At 42.7% G+C, this 21,677-nt stretch overlaps 3 protein-coding genes across 3 annotated transcripts; 1 reads left to right on the forward strand and 2 right to left on the reverse strand.

Moving 5' to 3' along the window:
- Window positions 1-135: 135 nt before the first annotated feature.
- aldh5a1 (aldehyde dehydrogenase 5 family, member A1 (succinate-semialdehyde dehydrogenase)) lies at window positions 136-6,311 on the reverse strand. The gene is made up of 10 exons (XM_084706399.1): window positions 5,544-6,311; window positions 4,352-4,435; window positions 3,878-4,048; window positions 3,538-3,654; window positions 3,313-3,456; window positions 2,801-2,944; window positions 2,404-2,562; window positions 2,004-2,167; window positions 1,849-1,907; window positions 136-1,697 (listed from the first exon to the last, which is right to left on the reverse strand). The coding sequence occupies exons 1-10, from the start codon at window positions 5,829-5,831 to the stop codon at window positions 1,486-1,488; spliced, it is 1,542 nt and encodes a 513-aa protein (XP_084562525.1). The 5' UTR covers window positions 5,832-6,311; the 3' UTR covers window positions 136-1,485.
- Window positions 6,312-6,411: 100 nt separating this feature from the next.
- Window positions 6,412-12,219, reverse strand: dek (DEK proto-oncogene). Its single transcript, XM_084706410.1, has 12 exons — window positions 12,064-12,219; window positions 11,025-11,181; window positions 10,709-10,807; window positions 10,507-10,616; window positions 10,254-10,348; window positions 9,984-10,104; window positions 9,397-9,714; window positions 9,090-9,284; window positions 8,854-8,965; window positions 8,612-8,757; window positions 8,438-8,506; window positions 6,412-7,172 (listed from the first exon to the last, which is right to left on the reverse strand). Exons 1-12 carry the CDS (start codon window positions 12,166-12,168, stop codon window positions 7,161-7,163), a joined length of 1,539 nt encoding a protein of 512 aa, XP_084562536.1. The 5' UTR covers window positions 12,169-12,219; the 3' UTR covers window positions 6,412-7,160.
- Window positions 12,220-13,809: 1,590 nt separating this feature from the next.
- kcnv1 (potassium voltage-gated channel modifier subfamily V member 1) lies at window positions 13,810-19,349 on the forward strand. Its single transcript, XM_084706422.1, has 4 exons — window positions 13,810-14,054; window positions 15,460-15,787; window positions 16,006-16,688; window positions 18,820-19,349. The coding sequence occupies exons 2-4, from the start codon at window positions 15,486-15,488 to the stop codon at window positions 19,347-19,349; spliced, it is 1,515 nt and encodes a 504-aa protein (XP_084562548.1). The 5' UTR covers window positions 13,810-14,054; window positions 15,460-15,485.
- Window positions 19,350-21,677: the final 2,328 nt, after the last annotated feature.

The raw sequence follows: 21,677 nt of genomic DNA on the forward strand, positions 1-21,677 counted from the left end.
TGTTGACATTTTGGGTTTATCTTTACACATACAAATAGTTAAATGCTGTGTCAGGTTTTTGACTGAATTGTAATTTAGATTTGTTTTCAGTGAGTATGATTTATTTCATTTATATCCTCTGTAAGACTTTTTTACCTTTTTTAAAGACACTTGGAAAATATTTATACTCCATCAAACAGAACAGTTTGTTGGATGTTGTATTCTCCTGTCAAAGCAAGAGGGATATAGGTTTGTGATCATACAACACAAAATGTTTTACAGTAATTGCTTTTTTTAATTATTTCCACAAGTAATCCATATCATATTTACAGTAGTTAGAAATATATGTTATGAAACTATGATACTATAAAACTGAATTGACAAAAAAACATTTGAATGGCACTTATGGGACAACATTTCACAGGAGACAAGATTTTTCATTGCAGGCATGTAATTAACAGTATTTAATTCAGTTTGTCTATTTCATGTATTTAAATGTTAGAGACACTCTTAAAAATGACCATGTAACATCCCAACATAATCAAGAACAATCCTAATCCAATTCGTAGGATAGGACAATTTGTTCAAAAGAAAGTGTCAATACAACAATGTTACTGTAGTATTACGCAGCACATCTGAAACATCTATATTCAAAATATATAAGTATCATGAAATTGTAATTAAATTAGATTTAGCAGATACAATTTCTAATATCACTATACCCCAGACATCAAAATACATCACAGTTATTTATAAAGATTTTTTTAAATTATAATTAAATTGAATTATTGTGCATTGGTATGAATCTCACTATCAGTGCAGTTGTGCTTATTTTCATGCTCATCTTGCTACACTTCATATTATTTGAAGGTGAAATGAACATTGATGGTATTTGCACAAATAAAGTTGCAGAACAAATAAGCAGCAAAGATCCAGTACTATCAAGGGCCAGATCCAAGAAGCACCCTCTTATGAACCCAGAATTTCTCCCTTCTGTCTATATGCTGTCCATCAACTTGGCAGTATAAGAATGTCGATACCATATTTTAATGTAGTCTAGGAGTCTTATTTTAACGTAGTCTAGGAGGATTTTCCTACTTCTTCACTTGTAATCCAAGCAATTAAGGCTCTTGTTAGGTTTCTTCCTTTATTTGCAGAGACGGGAAATTACAAAATAATACCAGTCTTGTTATACTTCTACAAGGAATCATATGTGATGATTGTCATCTACTGTTTTGGCTGTGTGAATGATTTACCTATGACATGGACCCTCAAAGAATCTCCCTTTGACCAGCACTCAACCCCACCTTGTATCAGATGGGGGTCAAAAAGCCCTTAACTACAGATTCTGGATCAGATGTTTCTCTTCCAGATTCATACTGCAGTTATTGAACCCTAAAATCCCAGATTTGTAGTTGAGGGCAACCTCTTAAGCAATCACCTTCAAAACTAGCCCATGAAGACAACTGAATCAAAGGTACTGGGAGGTCAACCGACCTCCACCTTTCAGGGGCTCAGGCCTCCGAAGCACATGTACTTGACGTCCAGATACTCCTCGATACCGTACTTGGAGCCCTCGCGGCCCAGACCCGACTGTTTGACCCCGCCGAAGGAGGCCTCCGCGGTGGAGACGAGGCCCTCGTTGACCCCCACCATGCCCACCTCCAGGTTCTCCGCCATTCGCCAGATCTGACTGACGTCCTGTGAGTAGAAATACCCTGTGGGAGAAGGGGGAGGCGGTTAGCAAACGGCAATACAAGTGAGGTGCACTGAAACCCAAGAGGGTTGGACACTGTTTGCTTTTCAATTACATTCAAATGATCCCAGAGGCCTGTCTGAATCAAAATGCTGTGAACTGTGTTAGCTTACCTGCCAACCCCACTTGAGAAGCGTTCGCGATGGCAAGTGCCTCCTCCTCTGAATCGAACCTGGGGTGGAAAAACATAAAGGATACATCCCACATCCAACACCTGAGACGAAACAGAGCAACATTTTCTAAGGATTGAGCAGGCTCTCTGGCTGACCTGATGACTGGTATGAGGGGGCCAAAGGTCTCCTCCTTGGTGCACAGCATGTCCGTGGTGACGTCAGCCAGCAGGGTGGGCTGCATGAAGGAGCCGTCCAGACGTTTGCCCCCCCTCAGCACCTTGGCCCCCAGCGACACCGCGTCAGTCACCTGGTGCTCCACCTGAGAGAAACCCATCGTTAACGGTGGCCATGACAGTTAACAACCCAAAGCCTAGGCCTGCTTTGAACTAAAAAATACATCTTCTCTCTTCCTTGTGGCAATCTAGAATCAGACAGGTCCAAGTGGGCATTTGACTACACAACGGTAATCAATGAAATCTAAACCAACTGGATCACATATCAAATATTCTTAAGTCTCAGGTTGTTGGAGACCTGACAGAAAGGATGGCCCGTTACCTTCTCAGCAGCTCGGACGTTAATGAGGGGCCCCTGGGTGGTGGTGGGGTCAGAGCCGTGGCCAGTCCTAAGCTCTGCGTCCATGGCCAGGCCTAGCTTCTCCATGAAGCGATCGTGGATGCCAGTCTGAACCAGAAAGCGGTTGGAGCACACGCACGTCTGAAGAGCGGGGAGTGTAAAGTGTATTTATTTTATTCATCTTGTGTTAAGTCTAAAACTTTATTTACGCAAATGCCTTACCGACAATTGTTAACTTTCTACCTCAGAACATGCCAAATTCTGTTAAAACAACAATCCTTTTGTTGCAGCAATAAAAATACAGGCATACACTATCCTTGCTGTGCTGTGAGTATACAACTTAATTGTAAGACCTCAGAGGGAAAAAAGCTCTCTGTACCTGTCCTGAGTTCCTGAACTTGGAGGCCATGGCTCCTGCTACAGCCTTGTCCACGTCTGCACTGTCAAACACAATGAAAGGAGCATGGCCACCCAGCTCCATGGAAACCCTTTTGACGGTGTCAGCAGCGTGTTTCAAGAGGATCTGGGGTAAAAGGTGACATTACAGAAAAAACACTACCAATTAGGTGTGTTACATTTACATGTATATGTAGCATTACACTTGTTTAGGGGTGTATTCAGAGCTGTATTAGAAGGGTGGGAGCATAGTTCATATACAGTGCAGTGCCTCCTTAGCATCCTAACATCCTATTAGCATTATTAGCTTAGCTCCAACACGATTAGCATTTCAATTCTACTCATGGCATTCAATGGCATCCACCATTAGTCTCCATCCTTGGAGGTGTTCTTGGCCTAACCATGGACAATACACTGACAATAGCTCTTCTAAGTTATAGTCTTTTGTTTGATATCAGTTTGTTAGTGGTGTGAAGAGTGACTGCACGGCCCTACCTTGCCTGTGGCCGTAGAGCCAGTAAAGGAGACCTTCCCCACCAGGGGGTCTGTGCACAAGACCTCCCCCACAGAGGGGGTCTTCTCCCTGGAGCAGGGCACCACATTGAACACCCCAGCTGGGATCCCCGCCTGGCTTGCCAGCTGCGCACACACACAGAGGATGGAATGACAGTGCATTTGCGGCAGGACGTTCTGATTGGCAGGAGGACGTTAGGTACTGACCTCGGCGAGCGCCAGGGCAGAGAGGGGCGTGTCCTCGGCAGGCTTCACCACCACCGTGCAGCCGGCCGCCAGGGCAGCGCCCACTTTCCTGGTGATCATGGCGCTGGGGAAGTTCCACTATGCAGGGGAACAACAAATTATTGTTTATTGTTGCAGGTATTGTTGCTGAGGTGACAGTTACCATCTAATATTGGGGTAAGAGGGTGACAAGTGTTCAGGAGGTGCGGTGCATCAATCAAATGTTTTTTTTAAACACATTCTACTCATCCCGTGTAGCAGTGGTTCCATGTATAGGTGGTGCATCATAGCCCACACAAAGGCCCCTTCTAGTTCTGCTCACCGGGGTGATGATGGAAGCCACACCCACTGGTTGTTTGAGCAGCAGGATCTTGCGTTCCTTGAAAGCCGAGGGGACCACGTCTCCGTAGACGCGGCGTGCCTCCTCGGAGAACCATTCCAGGAAGGCGGCAGCGTAGGCGATCTCACCCAGAGACTCCTTCATAGGCTTGCCCTGAAAGACAGACATGGGACCAACACCACATGGTGAGAGACCCACACCCATGCCCAGTTACAAAACATGCTGTTTGATACACACACTGACAGTTTTCTCTTTCAGCACAGCTGTATTCACTTACATACTGTATGTTGCCAACTAATAATACAAAAATAATAATATATTCTCTCATTTGGTGATGGATACCAAGTTAACAGATGGTACCAAGGCTGCCACATACAAATGCCTGGACTTTGACATCTCCCTCAGTCGATGATTTCTTATCATGCACCCTCGAAGGACCCAGGAAGGAGTACTCACACATTCAAACGTGATCAGCTTAGCCAGGTCCTCCTTGTGCAGTGTCATCAGGTCGTACCATTTCCGCAGGAGCACGCTTCTCTCCTGGGGACCCAACAGACCGCAGAGGGAGTTCAGTGAGGTGAAAGATCTGGGAATCTCTGGGAAAAATATTTCTATTGCCGGCCGTTCGGCTCTAGCCCTGGGTTGCATACCACTTGTCAGGACATCAACAAAGGACTGAGCAAAGAGAGCCCGCACTTGCAGATCTTCATAATAAAATTGATGTAGGTCATTTGATATAGTAGTCTATGCGTTAAACTTGTTAATGTCAAGGGGGTATTTATTGAATAGTTCTAGCTTTTACAGTCATACAAGCAGATTGTTTTGTATAAAAGGTATTGGTACAGTGAAAATAGAGAAGAGACACGAAGATAGAGACATACTGAGGAAGAAACATGATATGGATAGACCAATGAGTGAGAACTATGGGAGGGGATTGTTGTTACATTGCTGTCACTGGAGTGGAAAATAAAGCTGGCACCGCAACTATCTTGGAAGAAGACACAACTGGAAAAAACAGGATCCTCTCAAAAACACAAGATGGACCTGCATGTTCGGTCAAATTGTTGAGTGATTTATTAAATGAGAGTGTGAGCTCAAGTCCCCTAACTCCACAATCAATCTTAACCAACACACTTGTGTGATCATGCACTTCCCTGGTAAGCTGATTGCGAGATCAGTACGACTCAGGAAATGTAGTTTCATTGTACTTCTGAATACATATTGATCCTTGACTCTCCGAATTATACTAGTGTAAACAGCATGACATAGCTGCATGAGCGCAAGTATGGTAAGCCATGCCTATGCCTATGCATGCACCATGCTGACATTATACTTGTAAAGAACATTTGCTGATGGAAACGTTATTTTTTTGGTTTGACAGTGACCTCCACAAAGTCCAGCAGAATTTCAGAAAAGGTTACAGTGCGTACGTACATGGTTGGGAAGCCAAACAGTGAGACACATGGATGTAAGATGTAGTTCCTTTTGAAGCAGAGTTTTGGTGGTCATGGTTGTAAATAATGACATGAAATGACAATGCATTGTAGACAAGATAATGCAATAATGCATGTCAATGCAGACAGGGGTGATCCTGTGACAAAATAAATAGTATCGATAGCAACCGGATTGCAGTAAATAATGTTAATACCTTGGCTGTGTATTGCTTCCATGAATAGAATGCCTTGTACGCTGCATCGACCGCAGTTTTAGCTTCGGATGGACCGCAGTCTGCTACTTTTGCTATCTCTTCTCCTGTCGCTGGGTCCAACACTGAGAAGGACGAGGCAGCAGATATCCAACGCCCGTCTACATAGCCCTGACTGCGTAGCAGTTGTGCAGAAATATCGAGGCTATACTGCCGATGCATGACAGCGGGTAGGCCTGTCAAAACCTGGCGGAGAAAACAGCGAGTCTGTATTAAACAGAAGCTACCCATTGCAGTTAATGTACTTTGTCCACGAGGGTATGCAAATGGATGCTCGCGTTTTGTTTGTGGAAATCTTCTGCCGTCAGTGCTGAATTTTTATAAGAGCTATAGGCTATCCACGATTAAGTCAGTTTGAACCGGTCTCAAAGGCGGTCTTGCTAAACACGTGATCATGCACTAACACAATACTGGGCTTCTCGAGCAATTCTCATTCGGCTGTCTTCTCCCGACGATGCTAATGCTACATTATATAATATTATCAATACATTGCAACCCGTTTACAACTGGTCTTAGTTCCAACAACCGTAAGGCTGTAGATGAACAAGTCTACGCGAAGAAAATACACAAATGTCAGTATCAACTTAAATGTACATTGCAAATCATCTATTGGAAGACTCTACATCAGTCAGTTCCATCGATTGTTTCCAGCTTCTGCAGGAGCTACTTTCGCTTTAGCCTTGGACGCCATCAACAAAACAACGCCGCAATGCAACCCCGCCTCCTTGAAAACATGAACACATACCCGAAACGTGATTACATGTTTGTCCTATTCCATCATACACAATTGAATGAGAAATTCCCAATGCAATTTTTATTCAAAAAGCACGTTTAATCGGTATGCAAATCACCATGTCAATACCAAACTGTTAAATTGAAGTGCTACTTTAAAATTTACACCGACCAAAGAAACAGAACTAAACAAAGTAATAATACAAAATAAACAATTATTGTATATGGTACTTGATGAGCTAACTAATCAAAAACGTATGTACACATTTACATATAAAAACATTTAGTTCTACAAATGTTAAAGTAAACAAGTTGGCAACCCATGAACTCAACCACAACAATAAATACTCAAAACCTCTTTTCCAAATCTTGCCATTTTGACCTGCAAAACGTACTTAAAAAAATGTCATGGTATAGTCAGGTTGTTAATTCCATCTTGTTTGGAAAATGATCCCAGGATTCAATTGGCATTTGTTATCGCCAGTCTGTGCACACATTTTCCTGTGCACACAAGGAACGATGAGAAACATTCTCCTAAATAATCCATAAAATGTATTTTCTATGATTTATTGAGGTAATTCTCTAAAACAATGGTGGCCAACAAAGTAAAGATTCCGTAATAGCTGGTGAATTACATTGAAAACTGAAATAAAAGATCAGAGTCAGGAATGAAGATTACACAATGAAAACAAATGTATAAAAAAAGACAACAAAGTAAGCAGAGATAGACTGGTGGTTATACCATAGGTTCATACATTCTCTTGATATTCCATTTCCAGAACATTCATTTACACCATTGGTGCTAACTGCCCTCTGTCCAAGGTTCTTTTAAGAGATAAGCTGCAAAAAAACAAAACATAGAATATATTTGAGAGCATTTCTACTTCTATTTTATCTTGTATAACATATTTTGCTGGGATATCCATGGGTATATCAGCTGGTTTCGAAGCAGAGGCTGCTGTCATCCCTTAGATTCAATTTTGTACAATCCAAACTAAGCATTTTACATTTGCTATGTGGCATTGACTACTGATCTGAGAGCTATAACAGTTGGTCACTTATACATATGTTGCTAGGATTTAGTAAGTATGCATTTAACTAGGGCTGCACGATTAATCTAATTTTAATCACGATCACGGCTTCCCACTATCAAATTAGGAGTTATAAACGGCTCTGTAAAGTCAGATAATTTGTCATTTTATGTATTGGGCTATGATAAACTCTTTCTCCAATCTGTAGGCTGCAGCCGGCTGCGGCGCTGCATGGAGTTGAATACACCTAATGTCTGATCACGAGATGTTCCCTGCACCACACAGCTTAGTTTCTAGATGTAGACGGTAGATGACAGAGGCCCTGTCCACACTAGCCCGAGACGCGTGAAAACGCCGGGTTCGCGTAGTAGGACGGGGTCCACGGAGCTTTTCAGATACTATGTTCAGTTGCCATGGCATTGGGGGTAGCTTTCGCTCTATAGCTATAATGTCATGATGAACATGGAAGGTGAAAGAAATATGCTACTCCATCTCTATAATGTATTTACCAGTTTAGTTACTGTAGCCTACTTCAGGTACAAGTATTATCACTTAATAGAAACGCGTTTCTCCTACGCAGAAGGCGAGCGTTGTAGGCCTGCCCGGTGTGCCTGAACGATAGGGGGACAAGGCAGAGAAGACGGCGATTCTGGGTGAGACCTGGCTGAACAGCTAGCTGGTGGGACAATTTTAAAACACCACATAGTATTGCCAGAGGAGTATGTAAACAGAGCAGCGTGGCAGGAGGGAGGGACAGGAGTGGCGTAACCATGACAACAATTGTCATGTACCGTGTTGGTGTGGACGGCAAACATTTGGAAAACGATATGAAAACGCTTGTGTGGACGGAGATTGTTTGTTTTTTATTGATTGAATATTTTGAGTTGTATTCACATCCATTCTGCAAGTACAATGCATTGTGACAATCAAATTTGATTAGGTTAAAATCAACAAATAATCGTGATAATTAATTGTGATCTCAATATTGATCAAAATAATCGTGATTATCATTTTGGCCATAATCGTGCAGCCCTACATTTAACTACCAATTTGTTAAGAGGACAGAAAACTCACCAATTTAACTGTCTTCTTGATGAAGTCTTTTCTACCAGTCAGGTCATATGCAGGGTATGTGTCGTACACCTAGGGTTTTAGAAAGGTTACAGGAGATACATCCCTCAACAGAACAAGCCAATCACATCTGTTGAAGCCAATCAGGAAATTGTGGAAATGCTCCTTCAGACTGACCTTCTGGCAGATGTGCTTCATGGTCATCTCCTCCAGGTTGGCGTCTTTCAGTATGCTCTTCAACATCTCCTTCAACTGCTCGTCCGAAGGAGGCTTCTTGATCATCTTGATCAATGGCTCGTCATCGTCTGAGTTGTCATCAACGACTATTTGAAGATGGAGAAACACAAAAATGTTTAAATGACAAAAGGATGACTTTTGTGGAGAGGGATAACCTGGAGATGTTCCATTTATGTTTTTACCTGTGTCTTTGTCTGTGGTTATTTTCAGTCTGTTGCTGCTACTGTCTGCTTTCTTGGTCTTGGCTGCTGTCTTGGCCGCTGGCACTTTCTTCGCTGCTGGTTTCTTTTTAGTCTGAGAGCAAACATTAAAAAATCAAATAATACAGTGTTCAAGCCACCAGCTCCCGTTTAACCTTCCCTTCATTCCTCTGTCCCTAACAGGCTATCAGTGAATACTTGAATGATGAGTCTCTCACCTTTCTCGCTCTCTCAATTTCACTGTCGCTGTCTTTCTCGTTGTCAGATTGAGACATGGACTCCGAATCCGACACCACCTCTTTTGATTTCTTTTTCGGGGGAGCCGTCACCTTTACCTTCTTGATTGTCTTCTTGACAGGTGTGGTCTTCTTAGATGTGGCCTTCCCTTTGGCGGCTGGCTTCGACTTGGACGCCTGTTGGTAAAGAGGTTAGATTCACCTGAAACTTAAAATGCTGAAAATGTATTTTAGCCTGTCTCTTTAGCCGGGGGGGGGGGGGGGGGGGGGGGGGGGGCAGATAGCCCACCTTTTCCTCCTCTTCGACATCCATGTCATCATCAGAATCGTCTGTGTCTTCACTGGACATCTGCTCTTCCTTTTTGGCAGCTTTCCCGCCCTTCTTCTCTGTCTCTGACCCGTCCAGCTCTGCGGTGACCGCTGGCTTGTCCTCTTCCTCATCCTCGTCCTCATCTTCACTGCTGGAGTCAGTGACAATGGCTTTGGACTTGCTCTCTGCTTTGGGCTTCCTGGGACTAGCACTCTTGGGTTTGGCCTTGGTCTTGCCTGTGGAGTCTTTGGAAGAGATCTTCTTCTTGGATTTCTTTTTCTTCTTCAAAATGACGAGCTGCAGAGGGGACATGTTCCAAATTGAAGCACAGGGAATTAGAACAAAGTTTCCATGGATAGGTAATCTACCAATAAAAGACAGGAACGTCCGTGTCTGTTTCCTGCATGAAGCATGTTTGGAGAAGCGGTTTGCTGTTTGCGATAAACAAACATACAAATATACACACGTTTGACAAAACAAGCTTAATTGTTTTGCCTTCCATATTTTACAAAAAAGTGTGCCAACATGAGTGACACACAAGTGCTAGACAGCTACTTTCACCGCACCTTTCCTGTGATTTTTGGCGCCATGAGGAAAGTCAAGATTCTGTCTGCAAGAACAGACTGGGTCCCCCCCCTCTCCAGGTCCAACACCTTGCAGATTGTCCTCAATTTTGTGTTTGTTAACCTAAGTAAGGGAAGGAAGAAGTACTTTATGTGGGAGACAACATTCTCAGTTCCCACTAATCTACTGAAAGTGAAAATCACAAATAAGTTGCTGCTAAAAAGATGTCTTCAAAGGAATTCACTTAAAACTCAATGAGAGGTACCACTTACTTTAACAGCATCTTCTGTTTTTTGGCATAGAGATCACTGTCGACATCAAATAAGAAGCCATTGAAAAGTCGCATGTTCTTTCTCATATTTGAAACCTGAAGGAGAACCACATCATTACCCGATAGGTTCAGAACAGATTGTTTTAACAATCATTCAAGCGTGAGGCAACAAGTCATCAGAGAAATCTATAAATCTGATAAAAAAATATAAAAAAATGCCACAGTTGTAAAACGTCATGTAAGGGTATACTAACAGCTCCGGGTCTGTCAAAAAGAATTTTGTGGAGAGGCTTCAGATCCGGAGGTTTCATCCTTCCAATTTGGTGGTTTGCTCTTGCAATATCTCCCAGTTTATCTCCTTTGCCTTAGAGAATGGCAGATAAGAAAGTAGCATGAATCTAGACAGCTTACCTCAAAGTCAAATGATCAATGGACAAGAACAAAGTTGTGTCGTACCATTTTCAATCTTAAGACGCTCCTTAGGTTTTGCAACTTGAAAATCCAATCTCTGCACAGTCTTCTTCTCCCGCTTCCCTTTAATGATGTCGTTGAGATCTGAAAGCATGGCCGGTCACCTTCATGTGCAATAACTACCATCAACTTCATACTTAACATCCCTTGATGGCAGATACATCTTGAACATGTGCTATGGTAAACAAGAATTGTGGAAATAGTTATCAGCCCCCAAAATTAGGCGGTTTGTTGAGTAGTGCTGGCTTTGAAAATCAGTCAAATTAGTAAGTGGGCCTCTACATTATTTTGCTTAACCCACCAAACATTTGTTGTCGATTCCGTGGTTTTCTGCGACCATCCATGGAGTGCTCCTCGTCAGTTTTCTTTGGTTCCTCTTTTCCCTCCTCCATTAGCTCCACCGTTTCATCTTTATCCTCAATCATGTTCACACACTGTGCATCATTTGCGGACATGCCCTGGTTTGGAACACATACACTTCCTTTAAGTACTTATATGAAATAATGAGTTTGATGACCCTGTCAATATCACATAACATAATTCTGTAGATATCCATCATTGGGCTTTACAATGTTTATTTCCATACATTTACCGGTGCATTACGTTCCTTAACTAAAACAAATGAGGTCAGTTACATTATTTTAAAACGTTTTCAATGCCATTTAACGTTAGATATGATTGGGAACAGTAACCGGTTCAAGACCTGTACAGTAGCTTTAGGTCTTTTCAATGTTTGACCCTCACTGTATGGATGGTAGCTAATAACATAAACAGTACATCACTACCTTGCTAACATTAATTTCTAAACTACCGTCTTAGTTCTGCTTGTTTGCAAGAGTTTAGTGTGTGTAGACCGAGCATTTCCTGTTTATCTGAATTTTTTTTTGGCGCGCAGCAGTTGCTCAGCACCAGCCGTCAAACTTTTGCCATCATCACGCAGATACTAGCATCCCAGTTCAGCTAGCCAGTGACTAGGTTACTGGTTAATCTCTGTAAAACAACCAGCTGACTTAACACACAAGCTAGCAATCTATATATACAACGACTTATTAACTTTTCGATAGTTAGCTAACGTTAACTCTGTAAACACCACGTCTAAAGGTAGCTAAGGTTAGCAGGCTATAGCCAGCACTCTGTAGTTAGCAAGCTAGCGACGTTGTGCCCATCACATAACCCGTCAGCAAATTAGCTATGTTTGAAAAACACTGGTTTTAAGCATAGGTTAAAAACACGTAAATGCTTCTTTTGTAACTAATGCTGACCAACATTGAACTTAACTAGCTAGTCACGTCTACATTATTGTTATAGAAAGGCAAACATGATGTCTCTAGACACTTTACCTTGATGTAAACAATGCGCTTGTGTGCCTCCTGTTTATTTTTTCGGTTTCCAAATGGCGGTTTGTGAAGTGGGTGGGTGTAAGCTCTCAGGGAACCACATCCCATTCGACCAGAGGGGATGACGTTTTACAAAGTTGAAAAATTAACCAATCCAGATGTTCCATCGTTTCTATTTGTATTCAGTTATGCTGCTTCGACTTTCCATAGCCACTATCATGTGACAATGTACACTTTGTTCGTTGTCTGTCGCAAAGCCATGGTAGTGGTCTGTCCAACCCTGTTCCAGTGAAGAAAATTGATTTCATGGCGTCAATCTGAGTCTAGCAGCTCATTCTGAAAAATTCATGCAAACACGTGAAATGTCGCCTCAGGGGGTTGTTTTGTACGCAGCAAAATGTTAGTTGGCCCAACCAAATCTCACTCCAAGGTTTTTGAAAAGTTGTCAGCCTTGATGTGCATGCACGAATGATAAACCGTGCAGAAGTAGCCTATAAGTATAAACAACGTTTGTACAACGTGGTTTATAGCTTACAGGCAATATCTGAACCTGTGTAGGAACAGCCGTAGCCTCAGGGCTGCCTAAAGGCTACATTTCCACAGGTTCACGTAGGCCTAGTTTATGCAGCGCCGTTAGCCAATACATTTCAGCCCAGGGTGTTCTATATCTGTACCCAGATAATAGAGGAGAGCTGTAGCCTACATCTGCGTGAACAAAAGTTGAAAACCCGCAAATAAAATACATTGATATCAAATTTTACAGTCTGGTTGGATTGAGAAATAATCTTAAACTGATGTAAATTCAACGTTTCAAGCGGATTATGCATGCAGTTTAACTGTAGGCCTACATGTGCACATACCACCACTAAACAGCAGATGGTGCCATTTTTGTTGTGTTCATCGAGAAAATCTGATAACACCTCAGAGGGATGTTTTAGGCTATGTAGGCCAATAGCCTATGCGTATGTTTTGGAGAGTTGATTTACTTTTAAATGAGAAACATTCAGTAACCTAGCTACATATATCGCATAGTCCCCTTACGTGAGTCGACATAGGCTTTTCTGGATAGCTTAATAATTGCATGTGGGGTGAGCTGCATGTCAGACCTGTCGGCCAACTCTCATAATTGCCGTGGGAAATGGGGACAAGCCACCCTACAGACCACCAGAATAGTTGTAACAAGTGCATGTTGTGCGCTAGCCTATGGTTTATTCTTAGCGCTTCATCTTCCATAATTAAGAAAGCAGAATAGTCGGATTATCATTATAATGGCAGGTGACAATCCATGGGTGTTTGTTTTTGTGTAGCCTGCCCTACAAATGCTCAAGCCAAAATTCTAGAACATTAAAAAGCACCCGAAACCTCTTGATGTCATTTTCTCTTAAGCATGGCATGCATTGACTAGTATATGATAAGCTTAATTGGTGTAGCTATATAGGCCTACTTAAACTCACTGACGCCGTATAGGCTACCATATTCATTAGACCATTTAAAAGTGACTGCATAGAGTCCCATGCGTATAGGATGAACCTTGATTTAATGTAAAAATTATCTGCCATTTAAAACCTCAAAAACATTTGACTGTTTGAAGGACACGTGGTTGCGCTTTACAGAAAAGTGGAACAGCTGTTAATTTCCATGAGGTTTGATTCAGAAAACCACAGTTCGTTGCCTAGCAGCTGCAGTCTGCTGCTGATTCGCTCTCTCCTTGACTGGTCTTGCTACACTATATTTTAAACACCACAAGAAGCTGTGTTGACTTTGCTGTCTGCCTTCTTCTTTTACTGCGCAAGATTGTGAAGTTTTGTGTTTTCTTGATTGAATTGAAAATGCAATAATATTAGAAGTAAAATATTCTACTGCTGAAGATTGAACCATGGCAATTTCCAAAATACATTTGGTGTTTGTAATATGAGCTGTAAACGGTTAAACGAATTAATGCACAGGTGAAGGACTTCTCACCAATAATGACAAGGACGATTCTCAGTTTATAGGTGAGATTGTTTTATTTTCTGTAGGAACAATTATTATGAAAGTAATCTGATGGATTTTCAGATTAAGTCAGGCTGTGCTTTCTGCTGGTTGTATGTTACATTTTACATCCTTATGAATTAACAATCCCACACGGTAAGCGTTAGCGTGATGTACTACTCTTGGTGACATTACAAGATAAAATGTATTCGTCAAATTCCAATGTAAATATGAATTTACTAGAGAGCATAGTAGCCTATTTTGTTCATAATTAAAAACATTGCATGTTTGTACTTTGATGTGCTTGCGTGTCTTGCATGTCAGTCGTCTGTCACCCATGTGATGTGCTGGTGTTATTTTAGTAAGCCACCAATCCATACCTTCTTGGCCAGTTCATTTCAAGTTTTTCATCAGTGAGCATACATTCATAAGTTTGATTGCCCAGGTAAACATCCAATGTGGATTTCGTGGTTGCATACTTTTTTGTATTTTTCTTAGGTAACCTTGGTCTATGCTGCAAATTTGATGTTAGTGGAAGAAAAATTAATAATGTAGTTGTAGAATTAGAGCACGGGGTGTCCTAGATAATTTTTAAACTTTTTTTGGAGCCATTTGGGGTGGAACTAGACATTGCTCTTCAAATCAACATTTAAACTTGGAAATATGCAAAACGGTTGGTTTGCATTTTGCTTACACACAGGTCGTGGGCATCCACACACTTACATAATGGGGAACATACTCCAAACTATATGTATTGTATGCATGTTTATGCTGGTGTTGCATTATTTCAGTGACGTATACCGTATGCACCAAAAATAAATCTGTGTTAAAACTGCTCAGCTTTTGAGACCCTCTCAGTATCTCATCAAATAGCCTTATGAAATATGCAGGGTATTACATTACCACCATGACAGTGTTAGACAGTGGGACCTAACAAAGATGAATTAATGATTACAGGAATAGTAGCATTAGTTCTATTAATTGGGTAGGCCAGCTAAAATATTTAAATATCCACATAGAGCTTTTGAAGAAGTAGGACACAGCCAGAGGCTCCCTCTCTTTTTCTTCATGCGATGCCTGATATGTCTTCATTTGCAGGAACTGACAAGGAGGCTTTATAACCATTCAGGGAATGTATTCCTCAAAACCTCTGGGCATTTAAGTGGATACTCCAAAAAGAAAGTATTAGCAACTGCTTCTAGACAAGCAGCAGCAGCGTGACCATGCCTTTTATAGTGAACGGATTACATAAAGTGGGACAGCTAACTTTGAAAGAGTGCTCACTGTTTTTTGTGGGAACTGTAAACTGCTCCTATTAGGCTGTCCAGTGCTGATAGCAAGCTTTTGTTGATAGTAGGCTACTAAGAGCAAGAGTAATTTAACTTGTAAAAAAACGATATCAACTTGCAAACACTTGGTCTCTTTTAGTACCTGTCCTACAACGTGCTCCCGTCATGAAGACAAGCTGTCCATCCAGCCCAGCGGAGTTCTATGGGGACTGTTCCTCCCTTTTGTCCCTTGACTCCAGCGTCTTCTACAGTGAGGCCCTTCCGGTGTGCGATGACCCCCTAGACTTCCTCATTATTAATGTAGGTGGCAGCCGCTATGTGCTGTCCCAGGAGCTGTTGGCATCCTACCCGGAGACGCGCTTGGGCAAGCTGGCTCTGTCCACGCGGGACTCAGCCCTGGAGCTGTGTGACGATGCAGACTTCCTGGAGAATGAGTTCTTCTTCGATCGCAACTCGCAGACATTCCAGTATGTGATTTTTTTGGTTTAACAAATACATTTCATGTAACTTCTATTCTATTCAACCTTAATTTTCTGGTTTCAGTGGAACTGGATACCCCCTGAAGGCAATTTTTTGTAGCTCCTTGAGCTGCCACAGGAGATATGAAGTAGCCTATGCCATTATGGCCAGAACATTCTATGCCTGTTATATAGGTGCATCTGACAACTTTATGTTCTAACAACAGGTATGTGATGAATTACTACCGAACAGGCCATCTGCATGTGAGGGAGGAGCTGTGTGTGGTCTCCTTTCTGCAGGAGATTGAGTACTGGGGCATTGATGAAGTTGAAATTCACCCCTGCTGCCGTGACCGCTACTACCGCCGCAAGGAGCTCAAGGTGAGCATGGACGTCCACCGCGAGGCCAAGGCTGACGACAGCGAGGATGAGGACTTCTCGGGCGCCGCCTGCCCAGCTTATCGCCGCCAGCTGTGGGACCTGCTGGAGAAGCCAGAATCGTCACGCGCGGCCCGCACCTTTGGCATGCTCTCCATCTTCTTCGTGGTGGCGTCCATCATCAACATGGCACTCATCTCGCTGGACCTCGGACACCCCGAGGGCAGGGACTTCAACACAGCGGGGAATCCAACTGGTCCGCCGCTGATCTTGGACGTGTTGGAATACGCATGCGTGGTCTGGTTCACGGGCGAGCTGGGGCTGCGCTTCTTGTGCGTGCGCGACAAGTGTCGCTTTAGCCGAAGCGTGCCCAACGTGATCGACCTGCTGGCCATCCTCCCCTTCTATGTGACGCTGGCCGTGGAGAGCCTCCACGGGGGCTCCAGTGAGCTGGAGAACATGGGCCGCGTGGTGCAGGTGCTGCGCCTCATGCGGGCCCTCCGCATGCTGAAGCTGGGACGACACTCCACAGGTACAGTGGTCGTTCGAGTGTATGACTAGAGATGACAACCAGGACTATTTCTATGTCTCCTTTTTATTTGGCATTGTTGTCATTGGACATTGCAGGATGAATTAATTACACTCTGTGCTGGATTGGCCTTGCTTGGCCCAGAGGACTGTCAGTCTCACTTCCAAAACTCATGCAAAGTTTTGGAAAATACTGTTTGACCCAGGTCCTGCTGTTGCAGCCTGTCTCTGCTCCTCTACTACCATGTAACACAAGGTCTAGGTAGAATCTATGGGAGATGGAAAAAGCCCACAATATAATCAAAGTAATGGATACTGGCAACAACATTTCTGAGGTAACAGATGATGTATTTAGAGCAAAGGGTGAATGTAGGATCTTGCTGGGATAAAAGTGTGACACCTTGTCCAGCATATACTCACAACACACACACACAAATTAAACACAAACATTATCACCCTCACAGTATGTTCCAAGCTGGACTCTTCACTCTTCCATTCTTCTCTGTGAACAGTGGAATATTGACAGTTCCATTCTACCGAGACCGATAAGACGTTCATAACACAACGAGGAAAGTAATTTGAGAACAGAGAACCACAATAACTGGAGAATGAAATCTCCAAGATGTTATCAGGTCACCAGCACTATCCACAGGTAGCACAGACAATCTTTTTTAGCACAGTATACTTTTGAATATATATATTGCCCGCATATGTTTGTCCCATTTTAATAAGGCACTTGCCACTGCTCCGGATGTGTGTGTTTGTGTGTGTGTTCAGGCTTACACTCCTATATTTGTGTGCATGTGCAGGCATGTGGTTGTCTGTGTACTTCTTCATGACTTGATCAGATCAAGGTTGGACAAACAAAAGCCAGACGAATACAGAAACCAATACTTTATAAGTTCTGATGGAATCCCAATCTCTCAAGTATACAGGTCTGAACTAATAAACATCTGTAGTCTTACCGATTCTTCCTTATTGGAAATCATCATTATAAGTTCCCATCAAATAAAATGAAGGGCATTTGGGAATTCAGTACCTTGAGTTTTGATTGATAGTATAGCTAAAGAAAGATTTGTATGCTGTTGAAATGATCTGTCTAGCACTCCCAGTATATTGGTTCTGACTTAATTAACAAACAAGTGAGCTTCTTAACTTAGCTGGGAAACACTGTACTGTGTTGTTTAGAAACTCATTCTTCACCTACTGCCTGCAACAATGCCAAAGAAATGAGAGAAGCCAAGTTCAGGCATGGAACTCGAACAGCGCGCCTCATTATTCTCATTAACTACACCTGTGTAAGCCTGCTTCAAGCCCATTGGTCCACGTCCGATAAGGTGGCATTATAAGGCTGCACGGAATCTTGCACAATCACTTCCGTTGTTGTATTAGTGCCACTGCAACCCTCCCCCATCCCCATCTCCCCTGTGTTGTCTGTATGTTACTGTATATCAGGGGGGATTATTATTCTATTTGCTCCCTGCCTCATAATGTGTGCTGCTTGCTAATGCTAGAGGCAGGGAGTGCTTCCCTCCCCCCTAGATATATCTATTCTGCCAAAGTCAATCATATTTCCATGCATATGGTTATCAAAAATGCTCAAATCAAATAACGTGTCTTGAGTGAACTGTAGATATTGGTGTCTGTGCAGAATCACAAACTCTACTCTTGTTTCCATAAATGTACTTACTCAGTATGATAAGATACTTGAGCGATGAAGAAATAACTTGCATTTCCAGGGTGTGAATATATTCCTACCGTCTGCTCAGAGGTGTGTATGTGTGAATGTATGTTTGTCTACATTTTTGCCTGGTGCTAGATTGCATTTTTCTTTTCATAACTGTGACAGTCACAAGCTTCACACATCACTGCATTTATAACACTGTGTGATGTAGTTGTCCCTTAAAAAAAAATGAAAAATTGCATACTTGTTCATTTAGGAATGTTGTTCATACAATAATAAGAGCAGTAATGTATTTTAGACTGAGTGTGGTTGACCATTGTAAAATGAATTGTGAAACTGAGTCCACTCATCAGGTGTGTTCGTTTTTCAGACTGCATCATGAACAATTTGACAGTTGCTTTGGCAGGTTTTCTTAATCGAACCCAACACCTCCTTGTCTCCCACCCTTCAGGCCTCAAGTCCCTGGGCATGACCATCGCCCAGTGCTATGAGGAGGTGGGCCTGCTCATCCTTTTCCTCTCCGTGGGCATCTCCATCTTTGCCACCGTCGAGTTCGCTCTGGAGCATGACCTGCCGGGCACCACCTTCTCCAGCGTGCCCTGCGCCTGGTGGTGGGCCACTACCTCCATGACCACGGTGGGCTACGGAGACATCCGGCCCGAAACCACCCCGGGCAAGGTGCTGGCCTTCCTCTGCATCCTGTCGGGCATCCTCATCCTGGCACTGCCCATCGCCATCATCAACGACCGCTTCTCCGCCTGCTACTTCACCCTCAAGATGAAGGAGGCGGCGCTGCGCCACGGCGAGGCACTCAAGAGGCTGGCGAGGGGCTCGGTAGGGGACGTGGACGCCAACGGGGCGGACGGCAAGGGGGTGAACCTGAGGGACGCGTATGCCCGCAGCATGATGGAGATGCTGAGGTTGCAGGGCAGGGAAAGGGCCAGCACCAAGAGCAGTGGTGGGGAGGAGCTCTGGTGGTAGTACCCCCTCCAAGGGGGGGGGGGGGCCCTGCTTGAGTGGTGGTCAGGTAGAAAGAAGGGTCGGGTCGGAAGAGGTTCAGTGTTGGTTCAGTGCGTGTCACAGAGCTCTGTCAGGACGATAAGAGGCTGTGCCAATTTGAGTGTGAAAACGTCAATGTTCCAAATCACTGAGGTTTTCACCCAACTCGCTGCAAAGTCCTCTTTTAGTCACACAGTGACACAAAAAAACAACACTGTCCAAAACTCTTATAAATATAGAAGTAACTTGGCTTCCTCAAACAAATCACATTTTTCTCATTTTGTAAAGAACTTTTGTGATGATGCCCTAGTTCAGTCAGACCTACTCTCGCCAACCACCCAAAGAAGGTAGAGGCTGAGTGTTAGAATCTAAGATATGAATATGAATTGGACCAATGGACTTGACATTCATTCCATCCATGTTCAACTCGTGGTAGACTCGCTGACTCAACATGGAACGTTACTACCAGGAGAACCAGCTAGAACTGAACAGGTTCCCAGCCCACTGCCTAAACTTGCCTAAAATGTAGAAAAGCCTGATATACTCCTGGGTGTGCTTTTTGAGCTGTATATTTGTCCAGGATTTGTAAGTGAACAGCTCACGTGTAACAGGCAACCTTCAGTATGGTTCAAGTATTGAAGATCCTTCTGTGGCTTGATAAAAGGAAAATGTATGACTATGGCTGACAGAAGATGTATTTTTCAGAACAAAAGGGTATGAGTGAACTGCAACTGATAGGTGAGTGAAATATCACAAGTTTGGGTGCAAATGGTACATTTCATCAGTCTGACAATGGAAAATCAATTTGAGCGTTTGAAAAGTGTTGCATTGCATCTCTTAAGTGTGTAAAACAAATGTGTGACATGGAAAAAGCCCACAATATAATCAAAGTAATTGATACTGGTTCCATAATTCTTTACAAAAAACCTCTTTAGCAATGATTTTTATGAAGTAATCACATTAGCAGTAATCACTTTTTTAGATGCAAATTCAAGACATTCAGGAGTTTCATTTGACAGAAGACACTACATTATTGACAGAGACTAGTTGCAACAAGGTACAATTGTTGTCTCTTTGGAGAGATCACAGCATGATATTTCTGTCTGTGAGAAAAGTTTTTCATGGTGCAACAGAAAGCCCTGGAGAGAGAATAAAAAAGTGTGTGAGAAGACAGGAACAAGACAGGCAGCTGGCATTGACACAGATTGTATACATTGAAGATAAATATTGTAAAAAAAAAGTATGTTTCTGTGATAGAACTTTTATAGAACTACAAAACGTTTTTGACATTTTATCATCTGTCCCTGGGACCACTGTGTCCATGGTCAAGAACCATCACAAAATCAAACCGATGTAGACCCTGTCTCTCTCGCACTGCTGAGGGTATGATTGGTATTCTGTAGTGAAATTACTTTGGTATTGGTGTGTGTGTGTGTAGGGGGGGCTGATGACCTGATGCCAGTCCAGACTAGGGTGGAACGAAAGGAATGCATCTAACTGTTTGGAACAGTTACCAAGAGTACCTGAGCAATAGACTGGTTTTATGAGAAGTGATGGCTTACACACACGCACACACATTTCACAATTATAACCCGCCCACACCCTCCTGGTCTCTCTCAGGATCTCTCTTTTTCACTGTCTCTCCCGCACACATACCGACTTGATCTCTTTTTTGTACATACATTTTCACAGGCTCAGTACCTCCTGAATGTTCTCTCTTACTGCCTTTATTTGTGTCAAAAGTGGAGAGATGATCCAGGCCATATTTATCCATGGTAAATTCACTTGAGATCTGAAGTTGTGCTTGAAATAGCTAATGCGGCATTTGAATGTGTTACATCAGGTACAGGGTGTTCTTGATGTATGTGATTCTGTTGCAGATCTCCTTTGTTGGTAAAGAGTGTGTGTAGGAAGAGCATAATCAGTTTCTTATTTCAGCTTCTGCCTTTTGTCTGGATTTTTTATATAGTATAATTTGTTCTGTGAATAATCAGAATTTTTTTCTGACACACACATGATCAAATCTAAGAAAAGATGTCCATAAAATTTTTTGTTAAAAAGTGGTTTCCGACCTGAAAGGCCCATAGTACTTTACTTTTACCTTGCTGTAAAACCCTGGGTTGTAATCTTGGGTATGGAAGAGGAAGTGGATATGGAAGGCTGCCTCAGTGATCTCCATTGTCTATCCCTTGACAACACAGGCAACCTGACCTGATAGCAAAGCATCATGGTCTTTCTTTAACTTCCTTAGGAAAATGCTAATAAGTAATTTGAGGCTATGGCTGAATTGCACTGAGATAGATCTTTTCT

This window comes from Hypomesus nipponensis, chromosome 2 (genome assembly GCF_054491055.1).
Source record: "Hypomesus nipponensis isolate SF chromosome 2, ASM5449105v1, whole genome shotgun sequence".
Taxonomy (NCBI): Eukaryota; Metazoa; Chordata; class Actinopteri; order Osmeriformes; family Osmeridae; genus Hypomesus; species Hypomesus nipponensis.